General features: G+C 44.5%; 1 protein-coding gene across 4 annotated transcripts in view; it reads left to right on the top strand.

Moving 5' to 3' along the window:
- PXK (PX domain containing serine/threonine kinase like) overlaps window positions 1-27,206 on the top strand; it is a 76,631-nt gene that overhangs the window by 41,056 nt on the left and 8,369 nt on the right. For 2 of the 4 annotated variants that reach the window (XM_082637933.1, XM_082637935.1), the window contains exons 5-17: window positions 3,742-3,819; window positions 4,325-4,398; window positions 5,115-5,189; window positions 8,363-8,467; window positions 9,243-9,344; window positions 9,810-9,971; window positions 10,403-10,520; window positions 11,784-11,862; window positions 14,524-14,572; window positions 19,497-19,574; window positions 20,108-20,194; window positions 20,638-20,707; window positions 23,635-23,694. In XM_082637933.1, coding sequence (XP_082494059.1) covers window positions 3,742-3,819; window positions 4,325-4,398; window positions 5,115-5,189; window positions 8,363-8,467; window positions 9,243-9,344; window positions 9,810-9,971; window positions 10,403-10,520; window positions 11,784-11,862; window positions 14,524-14,572; window positions 19,497-19,574; window positions 20,108-20,194; window positions 20,638-20,707; window positions 23,635-23,694 — 1,137 coding nt within the window. Of the gene's footprint in view, window positions 1-3,741; window positions 3,820-4,324; window positions 4,399-5,114; window positions 5,190-8,362; window positions 8,468-9,242; window positions 9,345-9,809; window positions 9,972-10,402; window positions 10,521-11,783; window positions 11,863-14,523; window positions 14,573-19,496; window positions 19,575-20,107; window positions 20,195-20,637; window positions 20,708-23,631; window positions 23,695-27,206 lie in introns of all 4 variants that reach the window. The other 2 variants (XM_082637932.1, XM_082637934.1) reach the window with 1 other exon arrangement.

Genomic DNA, 27,206 nt, shown 5'->3' with positions numbered 1-27,206 from the left:
TTTTCCTTATGACCAGATTCACAGAGGGAAATATAGGTCCTTGGTGCTTTGTTGAGGGCAGGTTTTGAGGTGTTCATTTGAATTAGGAAGTCCAATTGAGGGCAGCTACTGTACAGGGAAAACAGGTGTCTCCCGGTCATGAGGGGTTTGTGTTGGGAAACACATGCATGCACGCACACACGCACCACCTTATTCATCTTGTTAGCAAGGTGCTTCACTGCACTGTAGCTGTCTTTCCCCGTAAACGACTCCGTAAGGAAGCTTTTTTTTTTTTTTTGTACGCGGGCCTCTCACTGTTGTGGCCTCTCCCGTTGCGGAGCACAGGCTCCGGACGTGCAGGCTCAGCGGCCATGGCTCATGGGCCCAGCCGCTCCATGGCATGTGGGATCTTCCCGGACCGGGGCACGAACCCGTGTCCCCTGCCTTGGCAGGCGGACCCCCAACCACTGCGCCACCAGGGAAGCCCCGTAAGGAAGCTTTTAATGTCCACGCAGAAGTCACTTGGACCAGAAATCAAGAGATCTGCATCCTGGTCCCAGCTTTGTTATTAGCAGCATTTCCACTCTGTTATAGGCCTTGAGGTCCCGACCTATAACACAGGAGGTGGGAGTGGGGACAGTGGACCAGGTAGTGTCGAAGCTCTCTTCTAGTCCTAAATGTCCAGGAATCCTATGAACAGGTCAGATAGTAGACGACTCCAAGATGAAGGGAAGGAGGGAGTGAGAGAGGGATTGGGCAGGAGGGGAGGGTGGGAGGGAAGATGAGGTTATATTCAGAACAAGAGCAGGATGCTTCAGAGAGGCTGGAGGCCCACATCCACTGTGCAGGCCACTGCAATATCACATGCTGTAGTAGTTTGGGGGATCTGGAGCCCAGTTGTGGGATTGGAGGAGTCAGTATTTATTCCCTTTTGTCATCCCACAGGGCTGGGATCTAGGACCTCAAAGGCTGCACACAGTGGGGGCAGCTGGTACGTTCTGAGCTGAGAAGTCTGAGCTCTGTGGGAGGCACGGGATGGACTTGAAAGCATTGCTTTGCATTTCCTGTCTGGGGCTTGTTCATCAGCAACTACTGAGCATGCAGCTTTTCCCATGTGTCAGTGCTAGAGAAATGGAGGGCAAATGCCTTCCTTTTCATGGATTTCATGTTCTAATGGGAGAGAGTGTCCACATCCATTGAACATGTATTGATCCCTTAGTTCTTACTTCATCAACTATTTATTGAGTACCTACTATGTGCCAGGTGCTACGAATACAGCACCGAGGAATGAATAGTCTCCTAATCCCATGCCCACCCCATGGCACTTCTGCAGGGAGGTTGACAGGTGAAGACCGTGGCAGGTTAAAAACATGGCAGCACCTTGAGGGTGAGGGTCAGGGTGCAGATGATCCAGATCTGAAGTTGGAGGAAGGCTTCCCAGAAGAGGTGACATCTACATAGAGATCTGCAGGGTGAGTAGAAGTTAGCCAGGCCAAGAGGCAAGGGCCAGTGCTCCCAGAGAGAAAGAAGTATTTTCGTATGGCTGTGGGCTCTGCCCTGTTAAGATATTTCTTTCCAGCCAGAGTCCACAGTCTAGTGGAAGACAGTAGCCCTAATGTGAGACAGGATCCCATAGGAGAGGGACAGGTGTAGCACCGAAGTGTGCAGAGGAGGGAAGAAGGGAGGGAGTCCTGGCTAGGGGAGCAGCAAATTTGGGCTAAGCCTCAAAGGATAGCTGGGTAGGAATAGAAAATGCCAAGGGGTGGAGGTAGACCAGTCTTCAGGGGCCTTGGCAGGCAAATCTCAGTGAAGAGTGTGAGGCTCATACACTGTGGGGCGTGGAGACAGAAGGGTAAGGTAGAGCCAGAGCTAGAAGCTTGGTTTTGATTTGGGAAGGAAATGGGGCCCCAATAAAGGCTTCTTAGCAGAGGAGTAGATGTTTAGGTTTGAAGTGTGTTACCTGAATCTGGGGAGAGAAGGGATTAATATCGGGAGCGTGGTAGTCATGTGATTTACTGACAATAAATCATAGTTCAGAGGAAAGAAAATGTCCTGTCTACAATTCCCTGACCCCAGAGGTAAAAAAAGCTATTTTCTAGTCCTTAATTTGCCAGTAACAAATCTACCATTTTCCACTTGCTCACAGCTGTTTCCCCCACTCCTAAAACAATGTATAATGTATAGTAGCATACAGTAAACATTGTGGAATAATGATATTGTGGGGAATTATGAGTCACTGTTAGTTTTGAACCAACTGTCCTTTACAGTCTCTGAGAATGACATTGTATCCCATTTAGAAAATTATTTTTCATAATCCTCCTCAAAGTTGTTATGATTTTCACGTAAAAGAATATCTTTTTAAGTAGTTTATGTTCAAGTTATTATGGAAATACTAAAAGCATTTTATATCCGCATTACTTAGAGAGGAGGTTCAGAGTTCCCAGTGTCGGTTATAAAAATTCATCTGCTTCTGCCACTCCGAACCTCTCCAAATGCGTTGTCACATTGGAGTAGTTAAAACAAATGTAAATGGAGTCTGTTCTGTGTCTGTCATCTCATGTTCTCTTATGTGTGGACAACACTGACACTTTACATATTGAGTCAGTAAGATTGTTTTCTTCCCCAAATCTCAATTCATAATATACTGTAAAATATATCAAAATGATATTGTTTGCCTAGCTCTCAGCATAGTTAATTCCAGACTAGGTCATTTTGATACATGGAAAACATTTCTGCTACATCCCTCGTGCCTGGGATGTAACTAATGCTAGGCAGAGGAGCAGTTCCACAATGAAATTGCAGGATTGCTGTTTGCTTTCAGGGATCCAGTGTGGCTTCATTCACTCACTACATTGAGGGAAAATAGCAAATTATAGATGTTGCTTTTTGCAGGAAATGTAAAAACACAGTTATTCTGATAATTTCTTTATACAGTGAACTTTAAAGAACTTCCTCTTTTCATTGTCTTCTTAGAAGGGGGAAACGTTCTCATGATAAATAAACACAAAGAGAAGGGTGGATTTTTTTCCAGTAAACAGGCATATGGTAATTTCCCACCATAGAACCATATTGTTGCTGTACATGGATGTTTTTCTAAAACACTGGCTTTTATTTCCAGTATGTATATATTTAAGGCTAATCGCTTCTTTGTTGGTGAAAGCTATAATTTCATGAGGAATGAAGGTGGGATAAATATCACTTGGAGCAACATTTAATGCTATTCCAAGCTGAGCTTACAATACGCTTTGAGTTTTGTGCTCGGGTTGTTGTCTGTTGCGTATATTGAATTCTTGGGTTAAGCCAACTAGTTTGCATATTTCAGATCTTCTAGTATAAGTAATTATTCCATTAGTAATTACTTTCTTTTCTTTAATAAACTTTTTATTTTGGAATAATTTTAGATTTACAGAAAAAATGGCAGTGATAGTACAGAGTTTCCATATACCCCTCACCCATTTTCCCCTAATGTTAACATCTTATGTAAGCATGGCACATTTGTCAAAACTAAGGAATTAGCATTGGTACATTACTATTAACTATAGTTTTATTCAGATTTCACTAGCTTTTCCATTAATGATCTTATTCTATTCCAGGATCCAATCTAGAATCCCACATTTTATTTAGTCTGTGTTCATTTTTTTATAATTAAGTTTTTCAAGAAGGTCATAGACCATAAGAATTTCATTTGCAAGAATAATATCTTAAGCGTATGGCACTTTCCTGATAATGTTTGACTAATGAGTTTCTAAAATATCTTTGCAGAGATTGCGTTACAACAGGTTTCCATGTTCTTCCGATCAGAACCAAAGTGGGAGGTGGTGGAACCATTGAAAGACATAGGTGAGAAACTGGCATGCCCATTCTGTTAAGAAAGATCAGAGAACTGGGTTCTTTGTCATGCTTCCTTATAAGTATCCCAAGAAAGTTTTTATGCAGGTGAAAGGCATAAGAAATGCAAGTGATTTCTTTTTCTTTTTGCCTCCGTACAGTTTTAGGATGCAGTCCTTATCTTTGATTACTTAATGAATCTTGGTTAAAGCTCCATCTGAAGATTTGGGTGGTAGTAACTAATAGTGTCAGAACCATCATTCATTCTTGTTTTATCTTTTTCACTAAATCTAAACTGAAGCGCTGTTTTCCCTTTTCCATGAGTAGAGTAATTTCTTTGTTTTTTTTTTTTTTTTAGTTCAGCTTTTACCATGTCAGTATTACCAAATAGTTGTTTAATGGTGCCTGTATAGCTATGAATAATATTTCCAAAATTAATTTTTATTAATTACTTGGTCACCAGAACATATCGGTGTAAAATCATGTAGCTATAAACACATCTCTGCTTTTATGACAGGTTGGAGGATAAGGAAGAAATATTTCTTGATGAAGATTAAAAATCAGCCAAAGGAACGGCTAGTGTTAAGCTGGGTAAGCTAGCTTTTTTTGTTTCAGGCTCATTTCAAGGACTTCAGATGGGTTTATGAAAGCAGATATTGACAAGAGAATTACAAGATTGTATTGTGCTCCTGAGTGATGTAAAGGCCTCCTTAGTCACACATCAAAGGAGAGTCATTTTAAGTCACTTTTTTATGCAGTTGGTAGTATCAATGTGATTATATTTGATCAACTAGTAAACATTTGGAAAAAAATACAAACAGTTTAAAATAGTTCTCTGTAACCTCTTTAGGGTTGACAGTTTGGCAGTTTGTTTTAAAGAAAATACTTGGGTAATACTTTGTTTTATCTATCACTTTGAGAGTTCTAGTGATACACTTGATTAATGGAATTAGGTAAGATTACAGTTAAGTCCTAGTATTTGTATGTTTATATGCTATCTCTCCAGAAAGGCCATGAGACAGCAAGAATTAATGTGGTTTTCATCTTTGGTTTGCAGTTATATATTTGGACAGATTAAAAAAAGGGAAAGACTCGAGAATTCTTTGGTTAGTGGTTAGGACTCTCGCGCTTCCATTGCAGGGGGCGCAGGCTCAGTCTCTGATCGGGGAACTAAGATCCCGCAAGCCATGTGGCACTGCCAAAAAAAAAAGAAAGAAACATGAAAAAAAGAAAAAAGGAAAGACTTATAAGGAGTTTTTCTTTTGATGACCAAGACAGCACCCTGATATTTCTTCCCATGTTTGCAGGCTGACCTTGGTCCTGACAAGTATCTGTCAGATAAAGATTTTCAGTGTCTAATCAAACTTCTGCCATCCTGTTTGGTGAGTACAAGTCCTTCTATTATTCTTGGTGCTAATGAGAGATTCACAGTGATTTCTCATGTTTTCTCATGAGTGACCATGGACAGAAGAGCTGGAAATAGTCTAGGCTTGAGAATGGAGAGGTACAGTGGATTTCATTTCAGACTGAGAGCGCTCAGGGCTACTTCCATAGATCAGAGCCCATTTAAATGACATTCATGACCTCTAGACAATCCATGACACATGTGGTAATGTAAATGTAGTTTTTGTGTTTTAAGCAAATACCAGAATAGGAAAGCAGCCACTTCTCTGAGCCTCTTGTTCTTGGTAAGGACATTTGTATCAGTGAATTGAAAGAGCTGTTTCCAGCCTGAGAAAACAGAACTGATACAGTTTTAGGTAAACTGGATGAAGGATTCTAATCGAAGGCTTTCAGTGGAAAGAATGTCATGAGTGTATTTCAAAATATATGCAGAAATTTTTAAGGAAAAGAGTAATCTGGCCAGAAAGTTGAGTTAGTGTTGATGTTCTTTATCTGTTTTTTGCATGAGGATGTGGGACCCTTGAATGAGCACAATTAGTCTGACCTGTCCAGTTGGGTTGGCAAGTTCCTTCTTTTTTTTTTTTTTAAGTTTTTTTTTTTTTTTTTTTTGGCTGTGTTGGGTCTTCATTGCTGCACGCGGGCTTTCTCTAGTTGTGGCGAGCAGGGTCTGCCCTTCATTGCAGTGCGCGGGCTTCTCATTGTGGTGGCTTCTCTTGTTGTGGAGCGTGGGCTCTAGGCATGAGGGCTTCAGTAGTTGGAACACGTGAGCTCAGTAGTTGCAGCATGCGGGCTCTAGAGTGCGCGGGCTTCAGTAGTTGCAGCTCACGGGCTCTAGAGTGCAGGTTCAGTAGTTGTGGTGCACGGGCTTAGTTGCTCCGTGGCATGTGGGACCTTCCCAGACCAGGCATCAAGCCTGTGTCCCCTGCATTGGCAGGGGGATTCTTAACCACTGCGCCATGAGGGAAGTCCTGGCAAGTTCATTCTTGAAGATAGAGTGTCTTGTCAGGCTAGCAAAATCAAGCTTTTAATGAGGTGTGATGCCTGGCCAAAAAACAAATGCTGTGGTCTTTGAGTTTGATTAGTTGTGTCACACAGGCTGTGAGCACCCAATTCTAAATTTCTTTTAATGGATGTGCTTTTTAAAAAGAAGATAGTGCAGGACTTCTCTGGCGGTCCAGTGGTTAAGACTCCGCACTTCTGCTGCAGGGGGCATGGGTTCAGTCCCTGGTTGGGGGAACTAAGATCCTGCATGCCATGTGGTGTGGCCAAAACAAACAAACAAAGAAGCAAAAGTAAATAAATAAATTAAAAGATGGTGCATATTAATTACAGAAACTCAGAAAACACAGAAAAGCAAAAGTAAAATAAAACTTGCCCATAATTCCAACCAACCAGAAGTATGAACCAGAATGTCCAGTTGTTACTTTTTTATATGATTATATTTGAAAAATGATACAGATATTGTTTTAAAACCTGATTTTTTGTTGTTGTTAATGGTATACCATGGACATCTTTTATTGTTAGTAAATATAGTGTAAATATCATTATTACTGGCTGCGTTAGAATTATCCTTGGCTCTACCTCAAGTCACTCAGCTAATCTATTAGACATTTGGATCACTTCTAGTTTTTTGCTCTTATTAAAAAAAAAAAGCCATAGTGAACAATTTTGGCTAAACATTTGTACCCTTCCTTAATTATTTTTATAAGATAAATAACTAGAATTAATAAGTAATTGAAGGAGATTTTTTTTTTTTTTTTTTTGCCGTACGCGGGCCTCTCACTGTTGTGGCCTCTCCCGTTGCGGAGCACAGGCTCCGGACGCGCAGGCCCAGCGGCCATGGCTCACGGGCCCAGCCGCTCTGCGGCATGTGGGATCTTCCCGGACCGGGGCACGAACCCGTGTCCCCTGCATCGGCAGGCGGACTCTCAACCATTGCGCCACCAGGGAAGCCCTGAAGGAGATTTTTTTGAGACTATATAAATAGACTGTTTTTATCAAATCCACTAGTTTTAGCATTCACAGAGATTTTCTAATTCCATCATTCCTCTTCTATTTATTAGTTGGCATTCTACTGTAAGGACTAGCTTCCTCTTCTCTCTTCTTTGTCTGTTTAAATCAATATGGACTCAAGGATTTTTACTGTATTCGTTGGGTTTCATTTTGAGGTGATGAAAATGTTCTAAAATTAGATTGTGTGATAGTTGCACAGTTCTGAGTGTACTGAAAACCATTGAGTTCACTTTATAATGGGATGTGAATTATATTTAATAAAGCCATTAAAATATCAGCAGCAATCACTTTGATGTGATAATCAGGAGAAACTTCATGATCAATTTACTATATTTCCCTGGGCACACCCTTCCATCCCCCGACCCACTCAATCCCTGCTCATCAAGTCCTTGCACAGCCCAGCTCCCAAGGGTTTAAATACTCATGGTACTCCTTTGAGCTAATGGACACTGTAATACCTGAAGCCAATTGGTCCATGTAACCAAAATTCCAGGTCATGTGAGGACTTTTCTTTCAGTCATTAAATAATTTGTCTTACTCCCCACCCCACTTTGTCGACATCCATTGCACACTCCAGTAGAGGGACAGGAAGATTCACGCTAGCTGCCCTGGAAAAGGGCCATAATGCCGAAAGATGGCTGCTGTTGCTTTTTTCCTGGCTGTTACACTCCCAGGCTTGTCACTAAACAGCAGTGTGGAATGTTAGGCAAAGCTGTGAGTGAAGACACATTTATCCTGGTTCCCACTTGGCTGTTCTAGGATTTGGCTGTATTTCTTACCAACTTACAGAGGCAGAATATTAAAACCACCGTTCCAAAAATGCAGACTTTCTCTCTCTTGCACCACACTTTTGTCTGAACTGTGAGACTACTCGTACCAAAGCAGACACCTTCACTTGGAGAGCTTAGCTCATCATTTACCCATTGTCACTATAGTTTACCTTCCTTCTCTCATCTAAAAAATGAATTACTAATTGACCTCTAATAACTTGAAAATGCCATGTGTTCCGGGAATATTCTGCACTTATGTGCAATTAAACTATCCACCTGGCACTTGACTCTGCATAACCAGATCCTGGATCTAAAAGGAGCGTAGATGCTGATGCAGATAAATGTGAATTTCTTTTTTGTTTCGGCAGCACCCTTACATCTATCGTGTTACCTTTGCCACAGCTAACGAATCCTCAGCATTGCTAATTAGAATGTTTAATGAAAAAGGAACTTTGAAGGACCTGATCTACAAGGTACTTGTGGTGCAAATTCATGGTCATAAAGAAGTTCTCAAGTCCCTTAAGAACCTGTTATTCATGCTTGATCCCTAGGCTTCCAGAAGCTAGGCCCTGAGGATTTAATTTTAATTTTATTTGGAATTAATTTTTATCTTAGCAATAGAAACTACCCAGTTTGGCTAAAGAGCATTCCTTTCTCCACATGAGGGAAGGTTGAACATTACATGATTATATCCATTACATTGTAGGCTGCTCTTAGGTCAATTTTAAAGTTTATGACTTTGACTTAACAAAGCAATGTTGAACTATCTCAATAAAGCTGTAAAAAAATTTTTTTAAAATATACTGAGAAGCTTTACAAACTCATAGAAAAAGAGATCAGGTTTGTGGTCCCCAGAGGTGGGGAGGGGGGCGGTGAGGGGGAAGTGGAAGAAGGCTGTCAAAAGGTATAAACTCACAGCTGTAAGATAAGTCATATAAATAAGTACTAGAGATGTAGTATACAACATGATAACTATAATTAACACTTCTGTATGTTAAAAAAAGCAATACTGAAGAATTCTAACAGTATACAAGACTTCTGCGTCTTCACTGGACTAGAGAAAGGCTGGAACCCAGGTCAGCCTCTTTCTATTAACTGTGCAGACTGCCGTATTTAAGAGCCCACATCCTGACAGCTGGACTCATCTGGTGTCCCCCAGCCTCTTAGCGTGCTGCCTGTTCAGGGAGGCCGTGTGTAGAATTCGACCAGTCTCCTGCCTTCTTATGTGCTCTTTGTTCCTTTCCAAAGGCAAAACCAAAAGACCCATTCCTAAGGAAGTACTGCAACCCTAAGAAGATTCAAGGCCTTGAACTTCAGCAAATAAAAACATATGGGCGGCAAATATTAGAGGTAAGAGTTATTTAATTTTGGTTTAAGTTGCATTGGAATTTCACCCAGCCTCACCATACTCTTTTGGGAAAGTTCTCAGGCAATATCCAAAGTAGTTTAAGTTGTCTGATGGCTTATAAACTGGTGACATTGTCATATTTTATCCCAAAAAGCAAACATTTGAGACTAAGGCAGTAATTTAGATCAACAAAGTTCCAAAAGCTTAGCTATTGGAAATTCCTAAGTTAGTGTCTGATTTAAGAACTTTATTGTGTGAGTACCAACTTTTGTGTTATTTTCGGTTGATCTTTATCTTGGTGCCAAGATAACACAGCTATCTTGTTTAATTTTTTTTCTAGGAATCTCCCCAGTGACCGGTTTGGTTTTATTTCAAAATATATTGACTGAAAAAGCAAAGTTTAACCTGTCTTGTATCTGAACGAGTTGGGGTGGGGGGGAATGTGACCTCTACCTATTTTTTAATAGGTACTAAAGTTTCTCCATGACAAGGGATTCCCTTATGGGCATCTTCATGCTTCCAACGTGATGTTGGAAGGGGACACTTGCCGGCTGCTGGACCTTGAGAATTCCTTGTTGGGCCTTCCTTCCTTCTACCGATCTTATTTCTCACAATTCAGGAAAATCAGTGTAAGTTGCTGAAAGTCATGAAACAGCAGGTTTATATTTAGGTATAAATTATCCCCATGGCAGGATGCATGATCTGCCACTGTAAGAGATACGCACTAAGCAGTGACAGGTACAGTTGGGGTAGGCATGCCTGTTGGCGCTGTTCTCCCACAGCACTGCTGTTTCTCCGAGAGGCTAGTTGAGGTGGTAGCTGGGACAAGGAGGGCATGGAACCAGTGACTGGAATACCATGGAGGGTAGGACCAAGACCTTTGGTCAGAGCAATGTTTTGTGAGCTTTTACAAAAGTCTTTGGAATTGGGTCATCACTACCAGTTGTGAGTGGGGTTGCCCCCGGGCCATATTTCTTAGTGGAAGCCCAGGGCAGGAGGCTTGGGATTCACAAAGCCAAAGCAAAGGCCAAATATGCCGCTGCTCTCTTTTCTTCTGCAGACATTGGAGAGTGTGGACGTCCACTGCTTTGGCCACTTACTGTATGAAATGACTTACGGACGACCGCCAGACTCAGTGCCTGTAGACTCCTTTCCTCCTGCACCGTCTATGGCTGTGGGTCAGTATGGGGTGTGGAGGGGCCTTCTGGGCCCTTGTAATGTGCAGAGCTACTCACCCTCTTTCCAGAGTCCAGGGAAGACCCAGAGGAAGTTGCTACGTTCCACAGCCAGAAAGTCTTACTCGTCTAAAAGTAATTTGAGTGACTTCCTTAAATGCATTTCCCTGAAAATTCAGATAGCTTTTCTATTTGTCAGGCTATCTGAAACCTCAGGGGAAATTTTATAACATGCATTAGAATTTTGGAAGCAACAGGATGTGAAGAGAGAAGTATGGCCAGACTGAGTCTGATACAGAAGCAGGAGCCAGGAGCAGGAAAGTTGCAGCCAGTCTTACGGACTCAGGCTGGTGTCAGGAGTCAGACCAAGGCTGGAGAGAGACCTGCGAGGACAGCCACAGGCTAGACACATGGTAGAGGAGAGCCTGGCAAGCCCAGGGCTAGGAAAGGCAGACAGGAATGCAGATACCTGGCACCTTGGATCCAGGAGCTCTTCTAGCATTACTGAGGGGGCTGAAGCGAGTGCGGGGATGGGTGGGCACCTGTAAGAAGAAGGGATGTGGGGACGGATGCAGAGTCATCCGGGGACCCTTTCATCCCCATCCACAGCCAGCTCAGAACTCACTGCCAGAGCAGAGGGAGGGGAGGGCAGGGCAGGTCTTGGACCACTGTGCCCTCCAGGCATGCGGGGCAACCCTCCACCAGTGTTAGTTTTGTATCAAATGAGGTGGTTCCAGAGAATGGGCCCTGAGACTTCTTTGGGTTGAGTTTGAACAGAACAGCTGAAACTGAACAGTTACCTGCAAGTAGAAAAGTCTGGCTGCTTTTGTTTACATCATCCAAGGTGTGGGATGGTGCGATACTAACAGTTGGCATTTCGTGTGATGGTTTTGACTAAACGCAGGCAGGCAGAGAAATGTCACTCAAGTTCAGAGGTTTACTTCTGTGTAGTGTTTACTTCTCTCTTCAGAGAGCAAACATATTTGTGGACGATATCTTGAATCCCTCCCCCACTTAGCTCTGGCGTATATTTAGCTTCCTGTCGGCATGTGGTTCCTGAACCATTTCTTTTGAGGCGTCGGTAGTGTCAGTGTTGCCAGCGTCCCCCTCCCCGGCACGTGTGCCATCTGTCTGTGCGTGAAGAGTTTTGACACTGTCCTGATCAGCCCGCAGACAGCTGTTGCAAAGCGGTGTCAAACTTTTCATCACCAAGTGGATTTGCCAGCATGTTCTGTGGAACTAAAATGTGTATCTGTTCATTTCAAGTGGCCGTGTTGGAGTCTACGCTGTCTTGTGAAGCCTGTAAAAATGGCATGCCCACCGTCTCCCGGCTCTTACAGATGCCGTAAGTTAATCCCACACCTTGGCTGTAACGCTCCTAACTGTGTGGACCACTAGCCCAAGTGTCTGGTCCTGGTAGAGACTCAACAGCGTCCCCGCAGAGTCACCATGACCTGCTTGCTGACGGTCACTTGCCGCATGATGTCCTGACCTTTCCTTGTGACCTCTCTGCACCATAGCCTGACTGCTCTCTCTTCACATCAGTGTCGTCTTCACGTGTGTCTCTCCCTGTCCATGTTGGCGTTGTAAACGTGGACTTCCCGCTTGGGAGGTACTGAAGGGGGGCCACCCTGTTTCAGTGCACCGTGTGGCCCACGGCTGTGGCTGCTTCACTGGCCGCTGTCTGGGGAGGGTCTGGCCTCTCGGAGGAGGGCAGCGTGGCTCTGGCCTCCCCTGCACTTGTTTGTTCATTTACTCACTGGGTAACAAGTATCTAACGTCTGACATGTACGTAGAGCTCAGGAGACATTCTCCTTTAAACAGCGTTATGAATAGTCAAGTGAGGTGGGTGAAATAGTGCTTTGCGGCCTTTCCTTTAGGTATGTTTTCTATTCCTTCATGGAAAGGCAGCAGGGTGGTTAAGAAGCATGTTTCTGAGGTTAGACAGACCTGGGGGTGGGCCCAGCCTTACCACTTCTACCTGGGTGACCTTGGGCAGGTTTCCTAACCTCTGGAAGCTGAGTTTCCTCATCTGTAAATGGGGACAATAACAGCCCCCACCTCAGAGGGCTGTTGGGAGGATTCATTGCGATGATTCCTAGTACAGTGCCAGTTACTAAAGCAGAGCTTATTAAATGTTAGTTATGCTTCCTATTGATTCAGCTTATACTCTGTGCCTTGCGACTTACCCACTGCTCTGTAAACAGATGTATTTGGGAAACAATTGTATGGGGAAATAAAGCGGGACAGCTTGAGGTACGTACAGCCCGAGGTCAGAGGAGGCGGTGATAACTTCAGATTCCTTGTGTTAGGGAAAGTCTACTCCAGCTCCGAAGCCGTCCCTAGGCCCTGAGGAGGCTGTGACGGACAGAGCAGCCCAAGACCCCGCCACATGGATGTGACTTCCTAATGTTTGACTGACACTGGTGCCTCGCCGCCTGAAGCAGCCACCATTAATAACAGTGTAAACATGGAAAAATAGATCTAGTCAGGGAAACAAAACAATTTTCACACACACTTTTAGAACATATGCATTTGTAGTTAGGGAACAGCTTGTATCCACGTAAATTTACTTGGGTTTGTAGTCACACCCCCTGCTCCAAAGCTCTTACATTTTTCTCCCAGTCTTCCAGTTCTAAAGTGAATCCAGGTAATTTTTCTTCACTTAAGTCTTTCTACCGTGTGGGCTTCAGCCTTGAGACAGCACTTGGAGAGGTGTGAACTCTGTTCAGTTCAAAACGTGTTGTCTGGAAATAAGTGGACCCTCAGCCTTGAAGAGGAGAGTTCTGTCTCCACCTCCAGGCCGCCCAGGGGGTGCTGTGAGGAAAAGTTAACCCTGTCACTTCTACTTGTGATGTAGTTCCTGTTTTTTAAAAAGGGGGACCGTTCAAGGAAAGACTTTACTTAGAGCCTTTTGGGCACTGCCCAGACAACCATTTAAATTCTCTGACCTGTTTTAGCCAAAACAGTTCCGAATTCCTCATGCTATTGTTTTTAATAACACACTTTTGGGCCTCCCTGGTGGCACAGCGGTTGAGAATCCGCCTGCCAATGCAGGGGACACGGGTTCGAGCCCTGGTCTGGGAGGATCCCTCATGCCGCGGAGCAACTAGGCCCGTGTGCCACAACTGCTGAGCCTGTGCTCTAGAGCCTGCGAGCCAGAACTACTGAGCCCGCGTGCCACAACTACTGAAGCCCGTGAGCCTAGAGCCCATGCTCTGCAACAAGAAAAGCCACCGCAATGAGATGGCTGCGCACCTCAACAAAGAGTAGCCCCTGCTCGCCACAACTAGAGAAAGCCCACATGCAGCAATGAAGACCCAACACAGCAAAAAATAAATAAATAAAATAAATGTATTTAAAAAAATAATAAATAGCTCCCTTTATAAAAACAAAAAACAAAAAACACACTTTTGAAGAGATAATTTATATTCTCCCAGAGCTGCTATTTCTTTTTAAGAGAGCATGAGAAACACTACTTTTCTTAGAAGAAAATTATTTTCTCATTGGATTCCAATCAGAACAATTCCTTTTTTACTTACTCTCATGTCTTTATTATATTGAGCTCTAGAATAAATCTTGTCCTCCTCTGGGGCAAAAAAAAAAGGAAAGCCAATTATTCTGTTTAGAAATATCTACTGCATGTATTATTTGCAATATAATATAAATACAATAAATAATGTGCAAATTTCTTTTCAAAACGTTAATTCACTATGTAGCATGAGAAGACTCTCACCCCTCAGTGGGGAAATCACCTCCCCTACACGGCTGACCCAGTCCTCCTGGAGAGCTCCGAGATGGTGGGGAGTGGCGGGTTTCTGGAGGTTACCTTGGGTAGCCTGGAAACTCCTTTGAGTTTGATAAACACGAGATGGTGGGTTGGCCCGGGGCTGGGGGATGTTGTGGGGGACTTGATGGGTGAAAGCTGTCTCATTCTGCTTTGATCCTGTTCTGGGAGTGCACCTGGTTTAAGAAAGATATTTTTGTTTGTTTCTTTTCTTTACAGATTATTCAGTGATGTTCTGCTAACTACTTCCGAAAAGCCACAGTTTAAGGTAAAGCAAATTATATCATTTCTTGGTTTGTGACATGAATGTGTACTTGGAAAGTTAGCACTTTTTTTAATCAAATAAGAAGGTACAGTATTTATAAGTGTGGACTGGAAGAATGCACACTTAAGAGCATTTTTATTTGGGGACCTTATTGAGGACAGTAGCCAGGAGACAGCCTCTTAGATAGCTCTAAGGAACTACGAAGAGGCAGGGGAGGGGCCAGGATATATATGAACTTTTTGCTGGAAAAAAACATGTAGTCAAGCGTAAAAAGATTACTGTTAGGGCTTCCCTGGTGGCGCAGTGGTTGAGAATCTGCCTGCCAATGCAGGTGACACGGGTTCGTGCCCTGGTCTGGGAGGATCCCACATGCCGTGGAGCGGCTGGGCTCGTGAGCCATGGCCGCTGAGCCTGTGTGTCCGGAGCCTGTGCTCCGCAATGGGAGAGGCCACAACAGTGAGAGGCCTGCGTGCCGCAAAGGAAAAAAAAAAAAGATTACTGCTAATCACAGAAGACAGACACCTGAAGTTAATGATTTTAGTGTTTTTCTATGTATGAAAGATGCCAAGAATCTGGGGTCATTGGAATTTTTCCTTAGATAGGCATCTTAACTCTCTAGGGTCCTGTATATCCAAAGCACAGAATGCTTCCTGTTTTTCTCCACCCTGAATTCCCCCCAGGGTGAACCTTCCGGGGGCAATTGCAGTGGGTTGCAGCTTAATCCTTGTGGAACGGGAATGGCCAGCAGCCTTCTTTATTTTAATAAAGAAAAATTGCAAACAATCTAAATATCCTATAATGAGGGAATAGCTTAATAATTTAAGTACATGTATTGGATTAAATGCGTTTTATCTAATAAAAGTAAAATTTATAAAGATTGTAGTAGCCTGGAAAATGATTATTATTTGGGCTAAGGGGAAAAAACAGGATATAAAATACAGTGTGTAAAAAAAAAAAAACCCTCTGTCTAGAATAAGGACTGAAAGGAAGTATCCTGGGAAGTGGCAGTGTTATGTGGTGTTATGCAAAGAGCAGGGGCTTTGGAACAAACGTATGGACATCAAGGGAGGAAGCGGGGTGGCATGAGTTAGGAGATTGGGATTGACATGTATACACTAATATGTAGAAGATAGATAACTAATGAGAACCTGCTAAATAGCACAGGGAACTCCACTTCGCTGTACAGTAGAAACTAACCCAACATTGTAAAAACAACTATATCCCAATTTAAAAAAAGGAAAAAAAAAAAAAAGAGCAGGGGCTTTGGAACTCCCCCAAACCAGGTTGATGCCTTGCTTTGCTTTCATGATACCAGCCATTTATCTAAGGCAGGGTTTCTCAGCCCTGACCTTTGACACTTTGGACCAGGTAGCTGTTCTTTGTTGCTGGGGCTCTGCTGTGCATTGTGGGATGTTGAGCAGCACCCCTGGCCTGTACCCACTAGATACAAGTAGTACTGTCATTCCACCCCACAGCTGTGTGACTGTGAAAACTGCTTCCAGATGCAGCCAACTGTCCCCTAGGGAGGGGACGGGGGCAAAATCACTCTCATTTGAGAGCCACTGATATATGGGCAAGGACCTATTTTTTGGGTCTACGTTTACTCGTTGTGTAGAATTGGTGAGTAAAACTTGTCTGTTGTCACTGGACAACTGAGATGATCCCTGAGAACGCCTAGTTCAGGGCTGGGCACTCACTGTTAGCATCGTTTTGGGTAGAGAGATGAAGGATATTTCTCTTTCTCCTCTCTCTATTCCCCCAAAACCTGTAAAACTCTTACGAAGAAATTACATTTAGCAGGGGGAAAAAAAGAAGGAAAACCCCAAACAGGGTGGGGTCAGAAGATTTATAGGCAAGGGAGAAGCTTTCCTCTGTCCTGTTTTTTGCCAGTTAGAGGAGTTCTGACAATAATAGCTTCTTTGGATCTGATGTAGGAAAAAAAAAAACTTTTAAATTCATGTCTTTGTTACTGAAACTCTTCAGGAAACGCATTCAGCCTTGTAAATAAGTATGCTCTCCTCAACCCTAGTAGTCCAGCCCAGGGGTTATCATCACCCCTTGTTCTTCCTCCAAGCCAGAGAGCCTGCAGCAAAGACACTGTGATCTTAAAAACCAGTGTTAATCTCCTGTATGTCTGTTTTCTTTCTGGAAAGATACACAAGAGACGGGTGATGTTGGTTGCCTCCATGGTGGGGGACTAGGTGGGATGTTTTTTACTGTGGATATACCCTTTTTATGCCTTCTGAGTTTTGAACCATATCACTGTGTATTACCTACTCAAAACTTTTTTAAACTTAAATTTTTTTTTTAATATTCGTTTTATTTATTTATTTGGTTTTGGCTGCATTGGATCTTAGTTGTGGCGCGCAGGCTCTTCATTGTAGCGTGCAGGCTTCTCTCTAGTTGTGGCACACAGGTTCCAGAGCGCATGGGCTCTGTAGTTTGTGGCACGCAGGCTCTCTAGTTGAGGCACGCGAGCTCAGTAGTTGCCCCGCAGCATGTGGGATGGTAGTTCCCCGACCAGGGATCGAACCGCGTCCTCTGCACTGGAAGGCAGATTCTTAATCACTGGACCACCAGTGAAGTCCCCTAAACTTAAATTTTTAAAAGAATAATAGAGACAAAAAGTTGAACATGGTCTGAGTGTCTGTTTTCTAGGCCTGAACTCCTCATGGTTTGAAAAACTAATAAATTAAGAAATGACAAGCTCAGAACCACACTAAGCTTTTATTAACAGCATCTTCCAGTAAGAAAAAACTTAATCTTGTGAAATTCAGAAAATAAGTCTTAAGAAAGAAAGGAAGGAAGGGAGGGAGGGAGGGAGGAAATAAGTCTTTCACAGAGAAAATCCCTCTGAAGTTATAAAATATTATAATTACTTGAATTTGTGTGTGTGTGTTCCAGTAAGCTTTATATATATTTTTTGTTTTTAATTATGATAAAAACATCATGTAAAATGTATCCTCTTAGCCATTTTTAAGTGTACTACTCAGTGGTGTGAAGTGTATTCACATTGTCGTGTAAAAGATCTTTGGAACTTTTTCATCTTGCAAACCGAAACTCGAGAACCATCTTAAGTACAACTCCCAATTTTTCCACCCGCAGCCCTTTGGCAAACACATTTTACCTTTTAGATATCTCATATAAACGGAATCATACAGGATTTGTCCTTTCGTGACAGGCTTATCTCACCCAGTGTAATGTCCTCAAGGTTCATCCATGTTATAAGCATGTGACAGTATTTCTTTCCTTTTTAAGGCTGAATAATATTCCCCTGTGTGTATATACCACATTTTATTTATCAATTCATCTATCAATGGACATGTGGGTTTCTTCCATCCCTTGGCTATTGTGAATAATTCTTCAATGAACATGGGGCATGCTTTGATATCCTGCTTTCAGTTCTTTTGGATATATACCCAGAAGTAGGATTGCTGGATCATCTACTGGTAATTCTATTTTTAGATTTTTTTGAGGAACTTCTATACTATTTTCCATAGCTGCTGTGCCATTTTACATTCCCACCAGTAGTGTACAATTTTTTCCATCCTCACCAACATTTGTTATTTTCTGTTTTTTTGATAGTTACCATCCTAATATGTGAGGTGATATCTCATTGTGGTTTTGGTTTGCATTTCTCTCATGATTGGAGATATTGATCATCTTTCCATATGCTTGTTGGCCATTTGTGTATCTTCATTGGAGAAGTGTCTGTTTAGGTCCTTTGCCATTTTTTTCCTTTGATTTTCTGCTCTTTATTTTATTTTATTTTTTCAGGTTTATTGTGGCATAATCCATTTTTGGTCACAAGTCCATTTTTTTTTTTTTTTTTTGCGGTATGCCAGCCCCTCACTGCTGCGGCCTCTCCCGCTGCGGAGCACAGGCTCCAGACACGCAGGCCCAGTGGCCATGGCTCACGGGCCGAGCTGCTCCGTGGCACGCGGGATCCTCCCGGACCGGGGCACGATCCCGCGTCCCCTGCATCGGCAGGCGGACTCCCAACCACTGCACCACCAGGGAAGCCCTCAAGTCCATTTTTTAATTGATTACTTATGTTTTTGTTTTTGAGTTGTAGGAGTTCTTTACATATTCTGGATGTTAACTCCTTATCAGATGTATGATTTCCATTTATTTTCTCCTATTCCGTAGGTTGCCTTTTCACTCTGTTGATAGTTTCCTTTGATGTTCCGAAGTTTTAAGCTTGATTTAAGCTTGATGCAGTCCCATTTGTCTATTTTGGCTTTTGTTGCCTGTGCTTTTGGTGTCCTGTCCAAGAAATTATTGCCAAATCCATTATCACAAAGCTTTCTCCCTATGTTTTCTTCTAAGAGTTTTATGTTTTTAGGTCTTAGGTTTAGGTCTTTAATCCAATTTTGAGTTAATTTTTGCATACAGTGTAAGGTAGGGGTCCAGCTTCATTCTTTTGCATGTAGATATCCAGTTTTACCAGCAACATTTATTGAAGAAACTGTCCTTTTCTCACTGTGTGCTTTTGGCATGAGGGTTAATTTCTGGGCTCTCTGTTCCATTGGTCTGTGTGTCTGTCTTTATTGCCAGTATCACACTGTTTTCTGTAGCTTTGTAATACATTTTAAAATCAGGGAGCGTGAGGCCTCCAGTTTCCATCTTCTTTTTCAGGATTGTTTTGGTAATTTGGGGTTCCTTGAGAATAACTTGAAATACTTGAAACATACATCATGCTTATTTATGTGTTAGTTTTATATATTTATTGCTAAAACATGCTAATGAGGTGAGTGTGTTTGGGGATACCAAAAGTGGCCAGGATAGGAGTCAAGTGGACAGCTTGTAACTGATTTCATTCCAGGTGTCCTCTTCCTTGACTAGCAACTGTTTTTTATTCAAACTGGGACTTGAGAGACTCTCCAGCTATTTTACTCAATAGATTATGTACTTTCTCTTCTTTCAGATCCCCACAAAGTTAAAAGAGGCATTGAGAATTGCCAAAGAATGTATAGAAAAGAGGCTAATTGAAGAACAGAAACAGGTAAATTGCTAATAGTTCCTCATTGCCTTTTGATCTTTTAGTGTCCCCATCCTCTGCTGTGGTGATCACAGTGATTTACTTGTAACTGAGTGTTCATTCCATAAACAGTTCTTGCATACTTGCTCTGGACCAGGCTCCATGTTCAATGCTGCGAGACAGCCAAGTACTTCACAGTCCTACCCTCAAGGAGCTCAGCCTGTGGGGGAAACAAACATGTCCACAAAGATCAGTCATCCTTTATGATCAGGACAGACTGGGTGGTGGTGGGGCACACACACTCCATGCTCCAAAGGTGCTGGGGACCACACTCATTTCCCGTAAGAGAGAGAAAGGCAGGAAGGAACTCGGGGAGAGAGAAAGGTCTTCATCTGCTGGCACACTCTTCTCCCAGACATCCAGACCCAAGCTTGGAGGCAGACAGGCTGAGCGAGGAAAGATGTTTCATCCAAATGTTTTGATTTGGCAACACATGTTAGAGATTTTCATTGGTGTAGGATATGCTTACAGTCGTGGTGAATTGTGGTCTCTTACAGATCCACCAGCGTCGAAGACTGACGAGAGCCCAGTCTCACCATGGATCCGAAGAAGAAAGAAAAAAGAGGAAGATCTTAGCTCGAAAGGTAAGTCCGGTGTCTCTCTGAATCCTTTCTTGCGAATTCCTGACTACATGTGAAAAAAGTTCTAGGTTAATGGTGCCCATTTAGTTAATGAAAGATTCTGTGCTTTATCTCCATGAAAGCTAAAACCATTTCCAGATGACTGGTTTGCAGCTTCTGAAAGAAAAGCCATATAATATCAGCAGAGAAATGGACCATAGAGTTTCCTGGCTTGCTGGGCTGATTATGGCCTTAATGTAATTGCGGGGAATGACTGACCTGAGAGAGTAAACTCAGCATTCTTGGTTTTATTTCTCCCTTTAGTTTTGGCTTGTGGCTTCTTCACTGTATTAAGTTATGAGGCCAAATATGACTTTGTGTGTAGCTAGTTTAACTGTGCCTGGAAAATGTTTTTATTCTGGTATGTTTATTCTTTGCTTTTCCTCCTCTATTTTTTATTTTTAAAGAAGTCAAAACGATCTGCTCTTGAAAATAGTGAAGAACATTCAGCAAAATACAGCAACTCCAATAATTCAGGTAAGTGGTTATAGGTTGTAGTGGGGCCCAGGTCCCAAAGGTTAGGACCAGGAGTCAAGGGTTCTTGGGTTCTCCTGGGCAGTGTGGTGACCATTGCAGAGAACAAAAGAACTCTGTCCCCAGGGAAGGATTGCCCCAGCATTCAGAGGCTCACAGGACTCAAGTGCTAGAAGGCACCTCAGAGCTTACTGGGTAACCAGCCTCCTCGCTGACGGCAGCATCAGCCCTGGAAGAAAAACCCACCCAACTTACAATGCAAGGCCTCCTGTTTATCAGCAGAGCCTGTAGGAACTGAAATGGCCCTAAATCCTGCCCTCTGCGTGGTCCCCACGTGGCAGAAGGATATGCCCTCCTGCATCAAGGAAAGGCCTCTGTAGTGTGTGGGGATTGCAAAATGCAACATTCCAGGAGGGCCAAGATGGCACAGAGTGCAGTGTCATGAGTTGGTTATCCTTGCTGTCACTCCTGGATGCCCCTTGCCCAGCCCTGCTAGCTTTGGGCCCTAATGTCCCCATCTTTGGAAATCAGATCAAGTGATCCCTTGGGACCTTCTAGTTCTTCTGCCTTATGGTCTGTGAAGTAGAGTTCCACATAGAGAAGGGAAGGTTTCATCCTAACAGGGGCAGGTTTGGTTTAGTCCTGGAGGGCCAAAGGAAGGGGAGGGTTTTTTTAGGTTGAGGGATAGCTGCATATACTTCCAGGCAGGATAAGGACCAAGTAGAGACGGAGAAGTTGAAGATGCAAAAGAGAGAGTGATTGTTGGGGGTAGTGAGGGGGCTGGGGGTCAAAGGGTTAGCATCAAGAGCCCAGCTGTCAGTCTCAGCCTTGGAGGAAACCCATCCATCCCTTCCTGGTGTCAGGAGCCAGGAGGGGTAGGTGAAGAGTAGAGGTGTTTAAAAGTGGAAGGAGGGGAGGAATTTGAGGGTGTTCACAGCTCATGCCTTCTCAGGTCTTCTCAGGGAAGGCAGTGAGGAAGACATCTGCCAGGGGCAAGAGAAGAGGAAGTGAGGGGTTCGCAAGACCTGAAGGCTGGTCTAGCCATAGCCAGAGAATGCAGGCAGTGTGGATAGAGCTGAAATTGGAAGAGTTGGGATGGGAGAAGATTATAGACTCCAGAGGGAGGGTGGGAATCGTGCCAGCACCACTGCTTGGAGAGCCAAGCCAGAGACGGGCTCTGGAGGGAAGAGCTAGGAGGGAAGAGAAGGAAGGGAGGCTCCAGGCCCTGAAGGTCCCTGTGGGGACCAAGGCAGGCTCCTTGGGGATGGAGGCTGGGAGAGGAGAAGGGGCTGGAGGCTGTTGTGGCCGGCAGGTAATTTCAGAGTTGGAGGTCTGTTTTCTCCATGGTTGATGGGATGGACATAGGCCAGTCATTGTCATCACTAGGCTGAGACTCATGTCTCCAACTAGCCTGTCACCCTGGCAGGCACTCTGTCCAGCATCTACTTCTTTTTTTTTTTTTTTTGTGGTACGCGGGCCTCTCACTGTTGTGGCCTCTCCTGTTGCGGAGCACAGGCTCCAGACGCGCAGGCTCAGCGGCCATGGCTCACGGGCCCAGCTGCTCCGCGGCACGTGGGATCTTCCCGGACCAGGGCACGAACCCGTGTCCCCTGCATCGGCAGGCGGACTCTCAACCACTGCGCCACCAGGGAAGCCCCATCTACTTCTTTATAAAGCAGAGAAAGCCTGGCTTGGTGTACTCCACCTTCCTGAGGCCCTGCCTGCCTGCAAGGCTCTTTGCCAGATGCAGCTGGATGGGATGCCAAGGACTCGCAGACACCACCTCAGGGAGTTTAGGAAAGCAAAGTAGCAGTTGATGGAAACGTATAGATCATCTCCAGACCCCACTGGAATCCCAAATCCAAACCTTCTTCCCCTTAAAATCTGTGTTAGCACTACAAGCAGTATGATGTCAGGACGGGTTGAACTTCACCGTCTTTTTCAGTGAAGCGCCTCCCGTTTACAGGGAGGCGAGAGGATATCGCAGATGGTGGAAGGGTATTCAGCTGGAGGGAGGTGTGGCTTCATTAGGACGTTTCTCCTCGTGCTCAGTGTCCGTGCTGTGCCCCCCACGTCCTGTGGGTGTGCGGGAGGTGGTGGGAGGCTGCCCCAGGACAGCTAGTGGCTTCTCAGGGGCATGGCCTCAGCCCTCCAGGAGCTTTGGTAATCCCTTGATAGGACTGCCATGTGAGGGAGGGAGCTCATGTGGGAGCTTCCATCTGCTCATTGAGCTACTTCCATGTCAAGCCAGGAGGACGTATTCTGGGGGTTTCTGAGCAATGGAGGAGATACTGGGAATTTGGCAATATTTGAAATATAAAAAGGTTACCAGGTCCAGAAAAAACATGCAACGTATGGGAATATGTACATTATTTAAATGTAAATCATGGTATTTACTGAATTTCAGGTAAGAAAAGGCCTGGGAAATCCACACACTGAGTAGGCGGATCCTAATCCATTGAATATGCCTGCTGGTAAAATGGAACTTCTCCAGAGAGTATTCCTGGGTGGATGTGGTGGGGAACTCTCGCTTCTTTTGGAGAGGCCTCCACCAGGTTGCTCTGCACCTCTCTGTCACCTCTACTGCTATGGCACTGTCATTTGTCCTTCATTACCCAAGGACAGGGCTTGGGTCAGGAAGAGACACTGCAGCCAGTTGCATAAGCCATTGGATTGCGCAAAGTTGGTTGCAAACCAGGCAGGCTGTGGGGAGCAGTGGGAGGCAATGAGGCCCGGGGAAGGAAGCGGGTTGGACGCCTGTGGTCAGGGGTCCCGTCCCTGAATTCTCTGCCCCACCTCGCTTTTTCCCACAAGGCTCACACACTCAGCCAAGTGCAGAATCTCAGACAGTGGTGGGTGCCGGCTCCGACCAAGCTCCAGATGTCTTCCTTTGTTCCCCATGAGGGTCTCTCTGTGTTTTCTCTTAGCAGGATCTGGGGCCAGCTCACCTCTCACATCCCCGTCATCGCCGACTCCACCCTCCACAGCAGGTTAGTGAGGAGGCGGAGTAACCTGCCTTCCCTTCTGCACCAGCCCGAGAGGAGGGTGGGGCTTTCTCTTCTCACCTTGGCCCAAACATTTCAGGGGTCAGAGGGGACCAGCCTCCTCCAGAGAAACCAGTGGGAGTGCAGATTAGCAGTGTCACTTGGGAGAGACGAGGGTCCAGGTCTCTAAAGTCGGATTTCACTGGGAGCCGGATGGTCGGCTTCAGGGCTGCTCACTGCCCCCACCTCCAGCTCGCTCTCTCTGCTGAAAAGCCTCACGCAGGCTCCTCAGATCACAGCCTGTCTGGGTACGCGCTCAGCTGAACAAAACAATCGCGCTGCTGCCCAGGGGCCGGGTCCTGCCAGGGCTCTCTCCTCAGGGAGCCCAGTCACAGTGTCGGCTTTGTCACAGAGCACAACTGGTGAAATGCCTGGGTATGGGAGTGAAGTACCCACCGAGCTTCTGATTTCCAGATAACTATTTGTGCTTTATTCTGCTCTGCATTTCATCACCTGAATATTTTTCTGTGGCTAGCTAGCCTTTGTTTTGCCTTTGTGACTTAAATCAGACAGATACTGGGAGTTTTGTTTGAAAAATGTAAAAAGTTTATTTCAGGGAATACTTATAAAAATTGTCTCTAATTCTATGGAGTGGCCTCATAATGCTATCTTGCTTCTTTCTTTTTTGAACTAATAGCTCTCTCCGAACCATTTTGCAAGCCTCATAAAAACACACTGGGGCACCAGTATCTCCTTTCACTTCTTAACTGAACCAGATGTTCTGGTTGTCAGAGAAGTCGGTTCTGCCACTCAGAGCTTGTCGGCTGGCTGTGCTTAGAAGAGCTGCTGCAGCTGTCTGGAGGGAGAGTCATGGGCTGGGGTTGATTTATGAGTTGATGACACCATATTCATTAAGGCTTAAAGTGGTGCCCAGGAGCTACCAAGAGCATTACCCAACAGCCCTCAAATGCTTCTAACTGACCTTCCAAAAAAACCCCCCAAAACAACAGTCAAATGTAAGGGGACTGGTTTGAAGGCCTCGCATCTGTCTGGTGGGTGTCTCTCCTTGCTGGCCGAGCCTGGTTACTGGTAGTTTGCTGTTGAGTGTTCTGGGCCCAGGGCCTATTTTAATAGCAAAGCACCTGGCTGATGGGGGATAATATTCTATTTCGTGTCTGACTTTGTCAGCAGATTTTACAAGAAAGCTTCCAAATATTGATCAATATAGAAAATATACTTCTCTGTCTTTTGTAGAGGTGACCTGTATAGGCCGATCAGAAATTTGGGGGGAGCCACTGCCCAGATCATGCTGAGGCATTTTCTAGAAGATAGGATATTAATTTCACACCACTTAGACATATTAAGGAAACTGGAGAGAATAGTGAGAATCCATGAAGCCTCCTTTAACAAATGAGGTGTCTATCCGGTAGCTCAGAGCACTTTGCTGTGTGCATTGGATGTGGGAAGTTACCTGCCAGTGCTCATTTTTAAACACCTTGGAGAATTCAGTCTATATGGATTATTTTTGATGAATCCTGTAATTGACCTGAGTTCTCGGTGGGAGGATTCTCATACAGTAGCAGGTTTGCATGAGATGAGGTAACTTTTAGAACAAGAAGAAAAAGAGGAATCTTTTGTAATTAGACTCAAGGTTGGAAAAAACTTCATCTGAGGCGAGAGGGAGCAGTTGGGTGGATAGTTCCCTATCCTGAAGGGGAGTTGTAAAGTTTCAGAGGGAAACATATGTGAGGCCACAAGCACGATGCCTGGCAGAAACGGAAGGTTCCCAGCAAGTATTGGCTCCCTCTTTTCCTTTATGTCCTTTAATGTTTTATTGATAAAATTATTGATTCAGCCCCAGAGACTGTACTCTGACCTCTGCTGGTTATTTATTGTAACGCGTCTCATAAAAATAATAGTATTTGCCTATCAACCTAGCATTTCAGGCCCTAAGCGAGCCACCCATGGTGAGTTTATTCATTCAGCTACTGGAGATGCATTTATTGAGAGCTGCTGTGTGCCCAGCACTGTGCTAAGCGCTGGGTCACAGAGATGAGCAGGCAGACAAGGCCCCAGCTGAGGTGGCCTCACATTGCCAGCACCTCTCAGGAGCTCCAAAATGATAGATACAATTCAAGCAAGTGCTTTCCTTGGGGTCCACCCGTGGTAAGTTTTTTCTCCCAGTGGTTCCCCTTCTTAAATAGAGAATCTCCACCTGAAAAAACTAGTCCACCAACAAAGTGACATCTTGAGCTTCTGTTCTGTACAGGGCATCAGGGAGCTACAAACCGGTGATAGTCTCATGCTACCGTACCCATGGGAGATGCTCAGTAAATCCTTATGGGTGGATTTGCTTGGACTTGGTCTGCCTTCAGGGTCTCTGCTGGGTGAGGGCAAGGCTCTCAGCTTACGGGTGGCAACTTCTGGCTCGGAAGCCCCTGCTTAGACTGGTCCTTTCCCTTCCAGGACAGGACGCCAGGCTTCTCATCATCTATGTTGCCGCCTCTCTGCACACTGCCTGTCTTATTGCTGGAATCACATTTACTCCAATTTATGTCTTTACTTCTAGGCCACATTTATGGTTTATCTGGGAACTAAGTCAAGCATAGTGTCTTCCAGCTTTATGATAAAATGCAATTTTCTCAAGAAATGAAGGAAAATTCTTCATTTTCAAGGGCTAGTTTAGAAAACCAATTCCTGCTAAAGGTAGCATCTCAAACACAACTGGATCTGGGAGCCCTTGGAAATTACACCTTGGGCTGTGGAACCTAAACTTGAGGATCACCACTCACTAGTTCTGGGACCTTGGAGAAGATACTTGACCTTCCTGGGCATCAGGTTTTGAAACCGAGTGAGGCCCTGTGGGACTCCCGGGCACGGAGGCCCTCTTGTCCTCTGTTTCTTGTAGGCAAGACTCCAGGCTCCATGACCTTCCCTGAGTTCCAAAGGGCAGATTGGAAGAGTTGCTAATCACGGGAGGAGCAGCCAGGAAACCACCTGAGATGAGATTAAGGAAGTGCAAGTCTGGCACACGCCCTGATCTTGTCAGAGACTCCACCCTTGGACCTGTTGTTATCAAACCCTTCATCAGATCCTCTGGGGTGGGGACACATAGTTTCTCCAGGCAGGAGCCTGCTGTGTCCCCGTTTGCCTGGCAAAGTAATAAAGCCATCCTTTTCTACTTCACCCAAAACTCTGTCCCCGAGATTTGATTTGGCAGTGGTGTACAGAGAGGCTGAGCTTTCGGCATCATTTTCCCATTTGTAAAGGAGGGTAATAACACTGCCTGCCTAGTGGGTTTATTACGAGGATCCAGAGAGTTCCATGCCCATGGAGTTAGAACAGCGCCTGATACACAGTAAGCCCTCAGGACACTTAGTTACTGAGAGACCTTGAGTGAGTCACTTTCAGTGTCTGGGTGTGGGTTATGTCCTCTGTAGAAGGCAAAAGCGTGGGAGTCAGAGGAGACTATCTCACAGTTCTAATCAAGCATCCTCTAAACCCACTGTGGACCCTGC

This window comes from Mesoplodon mirus (assembly GCF_964341445.2).
Source record: "Mesoplodon mirus genome assembly, chromosome: 12".
Taxonomy (NCBI): Eukaryota; Metazoa; Chordata; class Mammalia; order Artiodactyla; family Ziphiidae; genus Mesoplodon; species Mesoplodon mirus.
This window is presented reverse-complemented; position numbering and strand designations above follow the sequence as displayed.